At 54.3% G+C, this 13,180-nt stretch overlaps 3 protein-coding genes across 8 annotated transcripts in view; 1 reads left to right on the top strand and 2 right to left on the bottom strand.

The window, feature by feature from the left end:
* The window catches only part of OSCAR (osteoclast associated Ig-like receptor), an 8,373-nt gene extending 1,406 nt beyond the window's left edge, over positions 1 to 6,967 (bottom strand). The window contains exons 1-4 of one of the 4 annotated variants that reach the window (XM_040457891.1): positions 6,257 to 6,967; positions 5,524 to 5,556; positions 1,349 to 1,757; positions 201 to 482 (exon numbers count right to left, since the gene is read on the bottom strand). In XM_040457891.1, the coding sequence (XP_040313825.1) occupies positions 201 to 482; positions 1,349 to 1,757; positions 5,524 to 5,544 (712 nt within the window). In that variant the 5' untranslated portion in view covers positions 5,545 to 5,556; positions 6,257 to 6,967. The other 3 variants (XM_040457893.1, XM_040457892.1, XM_040457895.1) reach the window with 3 other exon arrangements.
* Positions 6,968 to 7,132: 165 nt separating this feature from the next.
* NDUFA3 (NADH:ubiquinone oxidoreductase subunit A3) lies at positions 7,133 to 9,507 on the top strand. 2 transcript variants are annotated; one of them, XM_040457904.1, is made up of 4 exons: positions 7,133 to 7,255; positions 7,478 to 7,552; positions 8,838 to 8,915; positions 9,356 to 9,507. In XM_040457904.1, exons 1-4 carry the CDS (start codon positions 7,153 to 7,155, stop codon positions 9,445 to 9,447), a joined length of 348 nt encoding a protein of 115 aa, XP_040313838.1. In that variant the 5' UTR covers positions 7,133 to 7,152; the 3' UTR covers positions 9,448 to 9,507. The 2 variants fall into 2 exon arrangements, with proteins under 2 accessions (XP_040313838.1, XP_040313837.1); XM_040457903.1 differs by having other exon boundaries at positions 7,138 to 7,255; positions 7,451 to 7,552.
* Positions 9,508 to 9,557: 50 nt separating this feature from the next.
* Positions 9,558 to 13,180, bottom strand: part of TFPT (TCF3 fusion partner) — a 7,483-nt gene continuing 3,860 nt past the window's right edge. For both annotated transcript variants that reach the window (XM_040457900.1, XM_040457901.1), the window contains exons 4-6: positions 10,433 to 10,502; positions 10,135 to 10,353; positions 9,558 to 9,719 (exon numbers count right to left, since the gene is read on the bottom strand). In XM_040457900.1, the coding sequence (XP_040313834.1) occupies positions 9,600 to 9,719; positions 10,135 to 10,353; positions 10,433 to 10,502 (409 nt within the window). In that variant the 3' untranslated portion in view covers positions 9,558 to 9,599. The remainder of the gene's footprint in view (positions 9,720 to 10,134; positions 10,354 to 10,432; positions 10,503 to 13,180) is intronic.

Below are 13,180 nucleotides of genomic sequence, written 5' to 3' on the forward strand. Positions count from 1 at the left end.
AAGGGGCTGGGGACCCGGACCCCCAGGATGGGGAGCAGGGAGGGGCTGGGGGCCCGGACCCCCGGATCCCATGAGAAGGGGCTGGGGACCCGGACCCCCAGGATGGGGAGTAGGGAGGGGCTGGGGGCCCGGACCCCCGGGTCCCATGAGAAGGGGCTGGGGGTCCGGGAGCAGGGGCTGGGGCCGCGCGCAGCCCTCACCGTCGGCGCTGATGACCAGCGGCTCGCTGCGCTGCGAGAGCACGTACGGGGAGGACGGCGTGTGGTAGTAGCAGCTGTAGGTGCCCGGCGCGCGGGCGCCGCGCAGCGGGAAGTCGGCCCAGGGCTGCGCCGAGCGGCTGTACTGCACCGGCGCCGCCTCGCCCACGCGGTACAGCGCGAAGCTCATGCCCCCCAGGCGGCCCGCGCAGCGCAGGCTCACGTTGGCCCCGGGCGCCACCACCGGGCCGGGCAGCGCCACGAGCGACGGGCGCGGCAGCTCGTCTGCGAGGGGCACGGACGGGGGCGAGCGCTGGTGCGGCCCTGCGCCCCCGCCCCCTTCCCCGGCTTTCGCCCCTCTGCCTCCTCCCCCTCCTCCTGCCGCCTCGGCCTCCCTCCCTCCGTCCCTCCCCCTCGCCTCCCCGACCCCCCCTAGTACACCCTCCCCCCTCCCCGCCCTCAGTCTGTCCGTCCCTCTCAATCTCTGCCTGTGTCTCCCTCAGTTTCTCTGCCTCCTCGTGGATCTCTGTGCCCTTTGCGTCCTTGTCCCTGTGTTCCCCCTGTGTCTTCGTCCCCAAGTATGCCTTTCTGTGTTCTCCGCATCTCCATCTCCCTGGATGTCCCCTTTTCTCTCTCCGCTTGTTGCCTCACCAAAATTCTCTGTGTTTTTCTCTCCCCCGTCCCGTGTGTTTTACTGTCCTGAATCTCAGAGGCAGTGTCTCCCCAATATTTTCTCCTTGTGGTTCGGGGTTTCTCCCAAGGTTTCCTAACCTCAGCACTGGTGACATTTTGGATAAATCTGGATAATTCTTTGTTATACGGGAGGAGGGTGCGGGCTGCCCCGTGCTTTGCAGCATCTCTGGTCTCGCTCTACCCACTGGATGACAGTAGCACACCTTTCCCCAGTCACGGCGACCAAAGATGTCTCCGGATATTGCCAAAGATCACCTGGGGGGCACAGTCCTCCCTGTTAAGAATCACCCCTGCTTCTCTGGTTCTCTTTCTCTCCCCATGTAGCTCTTTTCCTCTGGGTCATTGTACAAGCCTGTCTTTATGTCTCTTTCAGTTCTCTCTCCCTGTATGTCCATCCTCCTTTTCCCTCCCTCATCCTGCCCCAGTGTCCCTTCTTTTTCCCCGCCCCAGGACCTCACCTGTCACAAGCAGTTCCAGCGTATCACTCGGGTGGGACCAGACACCCAGACCCCAGCCTAGCCTCCGGTAGCAGCAGTGGTAACTGCCCCCCTGGGCTGGGGTCACCTCCTCCAGGAAGAACTCTGCCAGCTCCATGGACACGCCCCGGTACAGCACAGGGATGATCCTTCCAGACTTGAAGAGTGCAAACCTCCAGGCAGGTTGAGGTGCCCGGCAACTCAAGGTCACGTTGACCCCAGGGGTTACAATTGCGGCAGGCTGAGCCCCTAGCCACGGCTTGGGGTATGAGGCTGGGGGGACTGAATAAACAGGGCTGCCTGGGTCCCTGGGCTTCCTGAGAGCCCGAGGAGATGGGGTGGGAAGAGAATCACCTGGGGCAATCACTGCTTCTTTCTCATCCTCGGTTTCCTGCTTGTAAAATAGGACGCACTGACTCCAATCAAGGATTGTCAACACTAGCTACAAGTCAGAGCATCAGGGCAACTCCTAAGCTTTACTCCATGGTTTGTTTGAATGTTTGTTCATTTCTCAGAGAAAGAGACAGAGAGAGACAGAATCAGAAACAGGCTCTAGGCTCCAAGCTGTCAGCACAGAGCCTGATGCGGGGCTCGAACTCATGATCTGTGATGAGATCATGACCTGAGCTGAAGTCAGATGCTTCATCGACTGAGCCACCCAGGCGCCCCCAGAGATCCTATTTCTTGCCCTGCACTATGCCAAGCTCTGAGCCAAGGGTTTTTAAATTTTTTTTTAATGTTTATTTATTTTTGAGACAGAGAGAGACAGAGCACGAACAGGGGAGGGTCAGAGAGAGAGGGAGACACAGAATCCGAAGCAGGCTCCAGGCTCCGAGCTGTCAGCACAGAGCCCGATGCGGGGCTCGAACCCACGGACCGCGAGATCATGACCTGGGCTGAAGTCGGACACTTAACCGACTGAGCCACCCAGGCGCCCCAAGGGTTTTTAAATTAATTTTTAAAATACTCGCTCCAGGCTCTGAGCTGTCAGCAGAGAGCCTGATGCAGGGCTTGAACTCATGAACCATGAGATCATGACCTGAGCCAAAGTCAGATGCTTAACTGACTGAGCCACCCAGGCGCCCCTTACTCCATGGTTTTTAAACATAATGTCAAGGGATTGGGTCCCAGAAATCTGCAATTTTAAATTGCTCTTGACTATTTTTAACATAGTCAACATATTTCAATAGTTGCCAGAACTCGCTATCTATTTGGGTAGAAAAAAAAAAAAAAGTTGTATCTGTACCTGAGACCATTCCCCAAAACCAGCTCCAGGTTAATTGAAGACCTGCATTGTTTTATTTTATTTTGTTTTGTTTTACTGTTAAAGTATGAGAAGAAAATACAGGAAAATATATTTGTCCTGGGGGCAGAGACAGCTATCTTAAAACATAAAACAAGAAACTCAGGAGAGACAAGGTTAATTAATTTGATGACTTCAAATTTTTAAAGTTGTGTATGAGAGTAGAAGAAATAAGCTAGAAGACAAGCAGCAGCCCTGACAGAAATGACTTATTCATTAATCACAGAGATTAAGAGTATGGAAAGAGGGGGATCTGGGTAGCTCCGTTGACTGAGTGTCTGACTTCAGCTCAGGTCACGATCTTGCAGTTGGTGAGTTCAAGTCCCACATCAAGCTCACTGCTATCAGTGAAGAGCCCGCTTCAGGTCCTTTGTGCCTTTCTCTCTGTCCCTCTCCCGCTTGCATTCCCATCCTCTCTCTCTCCCAAAAATAAATAAACATTTTTTGGGGCACCTGGGTGGCGCAGTCGGTTAAGCGTCCGACTTCAGCCAGGTCACGATCTCGCGGTCCGGGAGTTCGAGCCCCGCGTCGGGCTCTGGGCTGATGGCTCAGAGCCTGGAGCCTGTTTCCGATTCTGTGTCTCCCTCTCTCTCTCTGCCCCTCCCCCGTTCATGCTCTGTCTCTCTCTGTCCCAAAAATAAATAAATGTTGAAAAAAAAAATAAACACTTTTTAAAAAGGAGAAAGAAATCCCAAACCCAGCCAAGTTGAAAATTGGACAAATTATATGAATAAGGCAGTACACAGAAGAGGAAGTCCAATCGATTAAAACACATGGCGGGGGGAGGGGAAGTTGCTTAATGTTAGTAGTAGTTATTAAAAAAAATTAACAGTTAAGATTTTTTTTTTTTTTTTTTTTGCGTATCAGCTTGTCAAAAATTTAAACAATGGTTTATATCCTGTTTGGGTGAAGACAGAGTGAAACAAGTAGTTAGGTCCACTTAAGTGCACCTTTTGAGAAGGCAATTTGTCCATTTCTATCAAAATACACAGAGGAAATGACAAACAACCCAATAATTCCTGTTCTGCCCTACACAAATGTAGCTATATGGGCACAAAAAGCTCATACTGGAGCACTCGCTGAATTATTGATTGGGGTAGGGCCGGAGGAGGATACTGGAAATAACCTAAATATACATCAATAGGACCAATAAAATAGAATCCTACCATACATCAGCAAATGTTAAACGGTATTTTTTTTAAAAAAGCAGAGTTAGTTATAATAATATGGAAACATCTGCAACACAGATTGTAAAGTGAAAAATGTGAGAGGCAGAACATTGTAGGTCATGAAATATCAATTTTGCCTCAGCAAGAAAACAAAGAAGTATAAAAATACATACATGTGTCTGAATGCATGGGGATTTTTTTAAATAAGGATTCAGAGCTTATTTAAGGAAGATGCGGAAGTGAAAGAGGGAGTTTCTAAGTCCTTTGGTAATAATTTTTAAATCATGAATATATGTTAGATTTATCATTAAAAAATAATAATTTAAAATAAATTGATAGCTAAGGTATCAGTTGTTTTCCAGGTGATTCTTGTTTGAAGTTGTCATGTAGTGGAGGAGGTTTCAGAGAAAGAAGAGACCTCACCAATCAGAAAACTTGAAAAGAGGGGTGCCTAGGTGGCTCAGCCATCTGAACATCCAACTTCGGCTCAGGTCATGATCTCACGGTTTGTGGGTTTGAGCCCCGCATTGGGCTTCAAGCTGACAGTGTGGAGCTGCTTGGGATTTTCTCTCTCTCCCTCTCTCTCCCTCTCTCTCCCTCTCCCTCTCTCGCTGTGCCCCTCTCCTGACTCGTGCTTTCTCTCTCTCTCAAAATAAATAAGTAAAAAAAGGTAAGAAAGAAAGAAAGAGAAAGGAAAAGAAAAGGAATGAAAAAGAAAAGAAAAGACAAAACCTGTAAAGAAACCCAAGGCTATCTCAGGGTGGAGAATCTTACTCTCGTGGATGTAGGGTTCCAAATGGGGCAATACTCGGCATTGCCAGAGATCCTATTTCTTTTTTTATTTTTTTTATTTTTTAAAATCTTTACGTATTTTTGAGAGAGAGAGAGAGAGACAGAGTGCGAGCAGGGGAGGAACAGAGAGAGAGGGAGACACAGAATCTGACGCAGGCTCCAGGCTCTGAGCTGTCAGCACAGAGCCCGATGCAGGGCTCGAACTCACGAACCGTGAGATCATGACCTGAGCCGAAGTCAGATGCTTCACCGACTGAGCCACCCAGGCGCCCCCAGAGATCCTATTTCTTGCCCTGCATTATGCCAAGCTCTGAGCCAAGGGTTTTTTAATTAATTTTTAAAATACTCGCTCCAGGCTCTGAGCTGTCAGCAGAGAGCCTGATGCGGGGCTCGAACTCACGAACCGTGAGATCATGACCTGAGCCGAAGTCAGATGCTTCACCGACTGAGCCACCCAGGGGCCCCTTATTTTATTTTTAAAGTAATCTTTACACCCAACATGGAGCTCAAACTCATGACCCCGACATCAAGAGCCCCATGCTCTTCCCGCTGAGCCAGACAGGCGACCCGTACACGTGGGTGATTTTATTACATCCACAGGAAAGCCCATTTCACAGAGAAGGAAACAGCAAGCGGTAATTTGTTCAAAGTTGTCAATGAATAATATGGTGAAGCTTACATCTCTTTAGCTGACTCACCTATCCTGGTCACTAAAGGGAGTGAGGTTAGAAGGAAAGAAAGGAAGGAGAGGGGAGACAAGATGAAAGAAGGGAAGGGAGGGAGGGAGGAAACTACGGAAATCTGGGGTGAAGCTGGGCACCAAGAGGAAATCTGAGTAGTTGGAAATGGGCTGTCAGCAGCATACAGGTGAACAGATGGAGGGTGTTACTCACCAGTTGGCGTGATGTCTGCATCACTCGGAGGCCCTGCGGAAGGTGGAGGGGCTAAGTCTTTTCAAAGCCCTAGGCTGCTGCCATCCTATCTCATTGTGAACCCAGGAACCTAAGTCCCCAGGCCCTCCTTCCTCTGGGAAACAGGATCTTACCTCTCTCGGTAGCCATAACTGTGGACTTCAGTCCTCACCTACTTCAGAAGCCCGAAGTCTGGCCCCAGCCCCCTCTTGCCTCTACACCCAGTGTTCAGGCCCTTGGACTCCCTTCCCCTTTTCCAGGAGACAGTAATCTGAGCCCACAGGGTCTCCTCCCTGGGGGTCAGGAGTCTGGGCCCCCAGCTCCCTTCTCCCCAGAGACCCAAGTGGTCTGGCTTCATCCCCTCCCACATCAGAATCTAGGATTCTACACTTGCTATCCCCAGGAGTTCAGGTACCCTAGCATCCTCCTGCCTCCACACCCAGCGAATCCTGTCCCCACGCCCTCCTCTTCCCTTCCAGGAACAGGAATTCAGGGTCCATGTGTCCTCCTGCTTTAGGACCCAAGGATCTGGGCCCCCTGCCCTGTCCCCTTATTCTGGCCTAGAATTCGGGACCCTCAGCTAGTGCTGCCTATCCTGTACCTGCCCTCAGGGAGACTCAGTAGCCCCCTTCCTTGCCCCACACCTGCTCCACACAGCCTATCTCCCTGCACCCCAGCCAGCCTGGGACCCAGGGAGAAGGGGGGAGCAGCTCACAGAGGGCCAGCAGCAGCAGGATCAGCACCAGGATCATGGTGGGCAGATCTCGGCTGGAGCAGAAGTAGGAGCCAGGGCTCAGCCGTGCCCTCTAACGTCTCAGGAAATGCAATATCAGAAAGTCAGAGCTCTGTTTAAGGAAGAGAGGAGGGAAGTGGGGGCCTCTGGGTGACAGAGTCACAGCCCCATGGTGCTGTGGAAAAAGCTGGGAGAATGGGCAGTTCACTAATTAAAAAAAAACAAAAAAGACAACTAGCACTTATTACGTGCCAGACCCTGTGCTGCACTATTCTGGGGGCACAGAGAGGAGTCAGACCCTATTACTGCCCTAGAGCAGCTCCCAGGCTGATGTAAAGAGAGAGGCCGACCGTGTGAGTTGAAAGAAAGAAAGAAAGAAAGAAAGAAAGAAAGAAAGAAAGAGAAAAAGAGAGAAAAAAAGAAAGAAAAAGGTGAGCGACTATGGAGGACACATATGGCGCTGAGAGAATCCACAGAAGGCCCTTAACCCTCTGGGATGAGAGTTAAAGCTTCCAGGACGAACTGATGTTGAGCTGCGACCTCAAATGATGGTTCAGTCATTTGTCCTCTCCCAGCCTCCGCTTCTCCATCTATAAAATGGGCTTTCCTGAGCAAACTCTAAACTGAGGACTATTGCATTCCGCCTTAGATGGGTCGCAGCTGGAGGACTGGGAGTACAGCTCCGGAGTGACTCCTAGGCGAAAGAAACAGGTTTGCACTTACATCTGCAGCGGCGCCCCCTTTCTTGCCACCGCTTTGGACAGCTGTTCTGCGGCAGTGCGCACGCGCGGGCTCAGACTGCGGAGACGCGCGCGGGGACCACAAGTTCCGGAGCCCTCCGCGTCCTCGCCGCGGCCCAGGACAGCTGCTCTTTGCCAATGCGCACGCGCAGATTCAGCGAAGCCTCCGGCGCAGGGACCACAACTCCCAGAGTGCTCCGCGCTCTTGCCGCCGCCGACGACGCGACCAAGATGGCCGGGAGTAAGTGCTGGCGCTGCAGGCGCGCGGGGCCGGGTGGTTCCGGGAGCCCCGAGCAGTGTCGGGGGTAGGGCAGGGCCGAGTCCCGGTAGAGGCGGAGGGGTCGGGGTTAGCGGGGGACGCGGAGATCACGAGAGGGCTCCTTCAGGGTGGGGGTGGCGCGAGAGGGTTAGAGGTCATCAGGGGCATCCCCTGCAGGGGTGACCCTCCTCGCCCCCGCTCCAGGACTCACCGCCTTCCTCAAGGATGTCTGGGCCAAGGAGCCGGTGCTGGTCGCGTCCTTCACCATCGCGGGCCTCGGTGCGTGAGCGTGCATCGCCCCCACCTGGCGTCCCAGCTTTACCCCCATTCCCCGCCCTCGCCAAAAGCCCCATCGCTCCCCACCTGCGTCCATCCTGGAGCTCCGAGGCCCCGTCGCCGCCCTCAACGTTCTGTTGCTCCGCTCGTGTGTCAGCGCCCCCACGCCGACCCCTTGCCTACCCCCCTCGCCAATATTATGACCCCTTCCCACCCGTACACACCTACCCAAGAGGCCGTGATCCCTCTAAGGGACAGGTTCTCAGCCCTGGGTGTCCATTAAAAGCACCGGAGCGGTAAAAATGTCCGAATCGTACCCACTTTCCACACTCGCTATCAACCAGATTCACTGTGGAGTGTGGAGTGGAGTGGAGGTGGGGCAGGGGAATCTGTATCCTTTGCAAATCCTCAGCTGCCTTGATTGATAACCTCTGTTCTAGAACAAGGCTACTCATACTTCAACGTGCACTGGGGGTCACTCGCAGGCTGTCATTGCATAGGTCTGGGATGCAGCGTTTATATCAGGGTCCCAGGCCTTGTCAGCACGGCTTATCTGTGGGCCACACACTGGGTAAGGTTCTAGAGCCCCTGTCTCATACGGCCGCCACCGGCCACACTAGCCACTGAGCACCTGAGAAGAAGCACTTTTACGCTGGTGGAAAGTACACACCAGATTGCAAGGAACAGGACGAGTATATAAAATATCTCAAGCTTTTTGTATGTTGACTATATGCTGAGTTGTTTGGGATGTACCAGGTTAAAAAATTTTTTAAATCATTTGTATCCTTTATTTTTAATGTGAGTGTTAGAAGGTGGGAAATTAAAGATGTGGCCCTTACATTTGTTTTGGACAGTGCTGGCCTAGAACATTGTTTTATACTCCCTCTGGGACTCCTGGCTCCCACCCTAGGTGAACTGCAATTTCTCAGAGACTAATCCTTTCTCAATGACAACCCCCCCTTTCCCTGGTTTTGTTACAGTTCATGATTTCTTTGGAACATTCCCAAAATGCTCCCCTCCTCTACCACCCCTGCTGCTTCATGACCACCTCTATGGTCCTGCACTCACTCGGTGACCACCCCTATTTCTTCCCTCCACCCCCTCTCCTGATGATAAATGGGGATCCCAGAGTGCCAAGGGGCCTCCTGGAGGGGCCAGGACCTCCCTGCTCCCCTCCTCCCATGCATTTGACTCCTACTTTGCCAAGATTCGGCTTCTGCCCCTGACCACCCCCAACCCCCCGCCCCAGAGCCACTGTCCCCTGGGCCTCACTCCTGTCTCTCCACAGCTATAATTCTGCCCACCATCAGCCCCTTCACCAAATATGCCACCATGATCAACCAGGCCACGCCCTACAACTATCCAGGTGAGCTGGAAGGAGGGCTGCCCAGAAGGGGTGGGGGTGTGGGTAGACTTCCCTGTGCTGGGGGAGGAGTAAGAATGGGTGGGTCTTTCCTCGGCAGGGACAGATTCTGCAGTGCAGGCTGGACTTTGTTTTTTTCTTTTGAGATCCAAACCACGTGCCATACAACTTATTTCCTGTCTGTGTTTCCACTTCTTCCTGTCATTGCAGATTTGTATTCCTCTCTGGGTTTCCTTCTCTGTTGCTTTCTGGATTTTTGTCATTCTGGGTCTCTGCCCTCTCTGCTCTCTCATCCCTCTGGGTCTCTATACGTCTGCTTCTCTGTGTCCCCTCTCCCCCCTGGGGTCCCGTTTCCCTCTCTGGGTATAAACTGCCAGTCTAGCCTTTCTCTATGGGCCTCCCGAGATCTGCTGGTCTCAGTGGGCCACCTTTCTGCCCCACAGTGCCCCTCCGAGATGATGGGAACATGCCTGACGTGCCCAGCCACCCCCAGGACCCTGAGGGTCCAAGCTTGGAGTGGCTGAAGAAACTGTGAGCACCTCCGTTGACATGGAGGAGGCCCCCTCCCCTGTGGCCAATAAAATGTGAAAAGCGACCCCAGAATCTGACCTTGTGTGTGATCAGAGGTGGAAACAGTAGACGGTGGCCAAGGCAAGTCTGTGGGTCAGTTTATTGGAGGCAGGGGGGTCAGTCAAAGGCGGGGCTGGCTAGAGTGGGGTAGGGCAGCAGTTTGTCTGGCCCCCGAGAAACCCAGCTGGAGTCCAGGGCCTCATCTGCTTCGAAGCCGAAGTCTTCCTCCACCTTAATCTGGGGGAGAGAGGGGCAGGCATGAGCAGGCCTGGGACCTAGAGAAAGGCCGCTGGCCTCACCATTCTGCCTCCTCAGACAACCTCAGGCACCTCGGGGAGAGCCCCAACAGCCCTGCCTTCCCTTCCACCCCTGTTCTCTGACCCTCCTCCTCCTCTGTCCCCGCCTGCTCCAGTCCTCCGACCTGCCGCCTACCCAGCCTCCTCCAGGTCTCTCCCAACCTTCTCCATCCTCCTTCCTGCCCCCCTCCTACCCCTCCCTTCTCCAGGTCTCTCTCCTTCCTTTTCCACCCAAGTCCCCACCTGGCTTTTTCCAGCTTTCTCCTTCCCTGCCCAGCCCAGCCCCTGCAGCCCAACCTGCTTCCTCCAGCTGCCCCAGCCCTGAGCCTGCATGGGCTGCAGGGCCCGGCTCCCACCTGCACTGGGGCCAGTTCTGGAGTCAGCACAGCTCCGGCTCGGCGTCCATCCCGGGGCCCTCGCCGCCTCTTGCGCCCGCTGGGCCCCTCACCAGGGGTCGGGCTGCTGGGTTCCGGGGGTGCCGGTGTCCTTCGGGGCGGGGACAGCCCCTCCTTCTCTGGGGGCTCGTTCTCCGCGTTGCCAGGGGTGGGAGCATCTGTGCCCTGGCTGCCCTCGTCCTGGTGGGGGGAAGGGGCAGCAGATGAAGGCTGCATCCCATCGCCCAGCCCGCCCGGCCCGCCAGGAGGCCGCGCTCACCTCCAGCACGATGGTGAGCTGGCTGGCGCGGTAGTCATCGCCGTAGGCATCCAGCACTCTCATGAGGAACCTGCTCCGGAGAGAGGCCCCCAGGGGCACAGCGTCAGCGTCCGGTGGGTCGGGAAAGGGGTTCGGAGCTCCCAAATCTGAGACCTGAGTGCCTGATACCTGCCCAGCCAGCGGGACCCTGGGCCGCACTAGGTGACCTCTCTTCACTGTTAACTGTCGACAGGACGCAACAACCCTGTGTGGGTGGGTGGCCGTGAGGGTGACCCTGCAGCTAGACAGTGGCGTCTCCTAGTGCTCAGTGTGCGGGCTCAGAGAACATTCCGGCGTCGGCTGAGTTCTTTACCAGGAACCAAAGGGCTAGAGAAAGGTGCAGGGCACTCCTGCTGATGCCGCCTTCTCCGCTTCCGTCTCGGCTTCCAGGCCTTTGGGGTTCTTCTGTTTGTTTAAGCTCTGAATGCTACCTGTGGGCCGGCGCCCGGAGGAGTGTTTATCATGCCGTCTCATGGTGTGTCCACACCAGCTCTGCGCCCGTGTTCTCAGTGCTAGGGACACATCGGGGAACCAAACGAAACCCCTGTGCACACTGAGCTCAGTTTTGCAGGGGGACCATCAGCCAGTCAACAGAGCAGAGTCAGCTGTGGGGCGCCTGGGCGGCTCAGGCCGCTAAGCGTCTCTTTTGATTTCGGCTCCGGTCATGATCTCAGAGTCATGGGATCAAGCCTTGCGTCAGGCTCCGTGCTGACAGTGTAGAGAGCCTTCCTGGGATTCTCACTCTTCCTCTCCTCTCCCCCTGGCCCCCTCCACCCCCACCCCCCACCCCCCCACCAGCACACACGTGCTCGCTCTAAAATAAGAAAAAAAGAGTAAGCTGGAAAAGTAGGGAGGAGAATACAAGGATACTTGGAAGAGGGCTTGAACCTCAAATGGACGGTGGGGGCCGCCTCACGGAGGCGAGGGAATGGCAGGAAAGCCTTTCTGGCTGAACGCACAGCGAGTACAGCAGCCCTGAGGCAGGAGCAGGGGGTGTGCTGGGGACTCAGCTGGGAGCCTCTGCAGGGTTTTGAGCAGAGAGGTGACTTGGTCCGTCTTACTTTTTATCTTTTTCTAACTTCTAAAAAAAGTGTTTTTTAAGAATTATGCTAAGACATTCATAACATACGGTTTGCCCGCGGAACCGTTTTTAAGCGTGCAGCTTCGCGGCATTAAGTACATTCACACTGCTGTGCGACCGTCCCACCATCCGACTCCGGGGCTCTCTTCCTCTTCCCAGAAAGAAACCCTGCCCCATTAAACAACCACCATTCTCCCTTCTGCCCCCGTGACCTTGACTGAGTGCCTCGTATATGTGGTATCTTGTCCTTCTGGGACAGGCTTGCTTCCCTAAGCACAATGTCCTCGTGCACGGTGTAGCCTGTGGTGGGATTTCCTTCCTTTTTAAGACTGAATCATACTCTCACGTGCAGACATTTTGTTCCTCCGCTCACCCATACCCGGATGCTTGGGGCCTTCCACATTTAGGCTCTTGTCAATACGGTTAGGATCCTGGGCGTGCACACCTCTGCAAGTGACCTGCTTCCGATTCTTCTGGGGACACGTCTAGAAACGGAATTGCTAGATCTCATAGTAATTCTGTTCGTAAATTTGGGGGAACTGCCTTCCCGTTTTTACATAGTGGCACTTTTTGTTTTTTTTTAGAGAGCGAGTGCACACAGGGGAGGGGCAGAGAGAGAGGGGGAGAGAGAATCCCAAGCAGGCTCTGCACTGTCAGCACAGAGCCTGATGCAGGGGGTTGATCCCCTGACCCTGGGATCATGACCTGAGCCAAGAGCAAGTTCCCACGCTGCTGGTCCAGGGACCACACTGTGAGAACCACAGGGCTGAGCTCCAGATAGATGGTTCAGACGGTGAACCGTCCTGACTGATGTGTATTGTTGAGGGGAGTTTACCAGCTACAGATACCTTCCCGACCTTGTGATGTTTCAGCCACGCAGGCCACCGCTGGCTTCGTAAACTCTCTTGGTTCTACTGTAAAGAGGATGTTGGCTACTGGTGCAGATAGGAAAAGTGGTTCACCCAGGGTGTTGGGACAGGGGACCTGGGAGAGGTTAAGAGGCCAGGGAGAGGGTGGCAGGAATTGGACAAGGAGCCATGTCCCTGGGCCCAGGGTGCTGGCATCCTGGGTCTGTTCTGAGGTTGCAGTAGATGAGGGGGGGACAGAAAGCAGCAGCTGGGAAGGTTCAGTCTCCCACGCGCCCCGACGGGGGCGGGCGGGGCCGGGGGGGCGAGATCAGGGTTAGTTCTGGATGCCTGTGAGGTGACCAGAAGTCAGTGACCAGCGGGTGGACACTGTCCAGAGCTGCAGACAGGATCAAGGGTTGGCAGCGCTTAGGTGGCCTTGCCACGGTGTTACAAGTGTTCCGGAAGTGCACCCAGAAACTTCCCGCACCTGCACCATCCACTGTAGTCACCACTGCCCACCTGCTGCTGTTGGGGAGCACCTGGCATGTGGTGACAGTGACACAGGAACGGACTTTTTGATGTTGCGAATTTTCTATTTCATTTCAACGAACTAAGTGTGTCCTGACAGATGTTAGATTTCAACTTTAATGAAGTTTCAGGTGAAGTCGCCACCTGTGGGTATTCAACTGAGACAGGAAGCAGGCTCAGAGTCCCCCAGCAACACTGCCCGTAGCCAAGCCCGTGGCTTCACGCCACGCCCCTTCGTTCTCGCCCCGCCGC

Source organism: Herpailurus yagouaroundi, unplaced genomic scaffold (assembly GCF_014898765.1).
Source record: "Herpailurus yagouaroundi ecotype Mexico unplaced genomic scaffold, PumYag 220, whole genome shotgun sequence".
In the NCBI taxonomy this organism is placed as follows: Eukaryota; Metazoa; Chordata; class Mammalia; order Carnivora; family Felidae; genus Herpailurus; species Herpailurus yagouaroundi.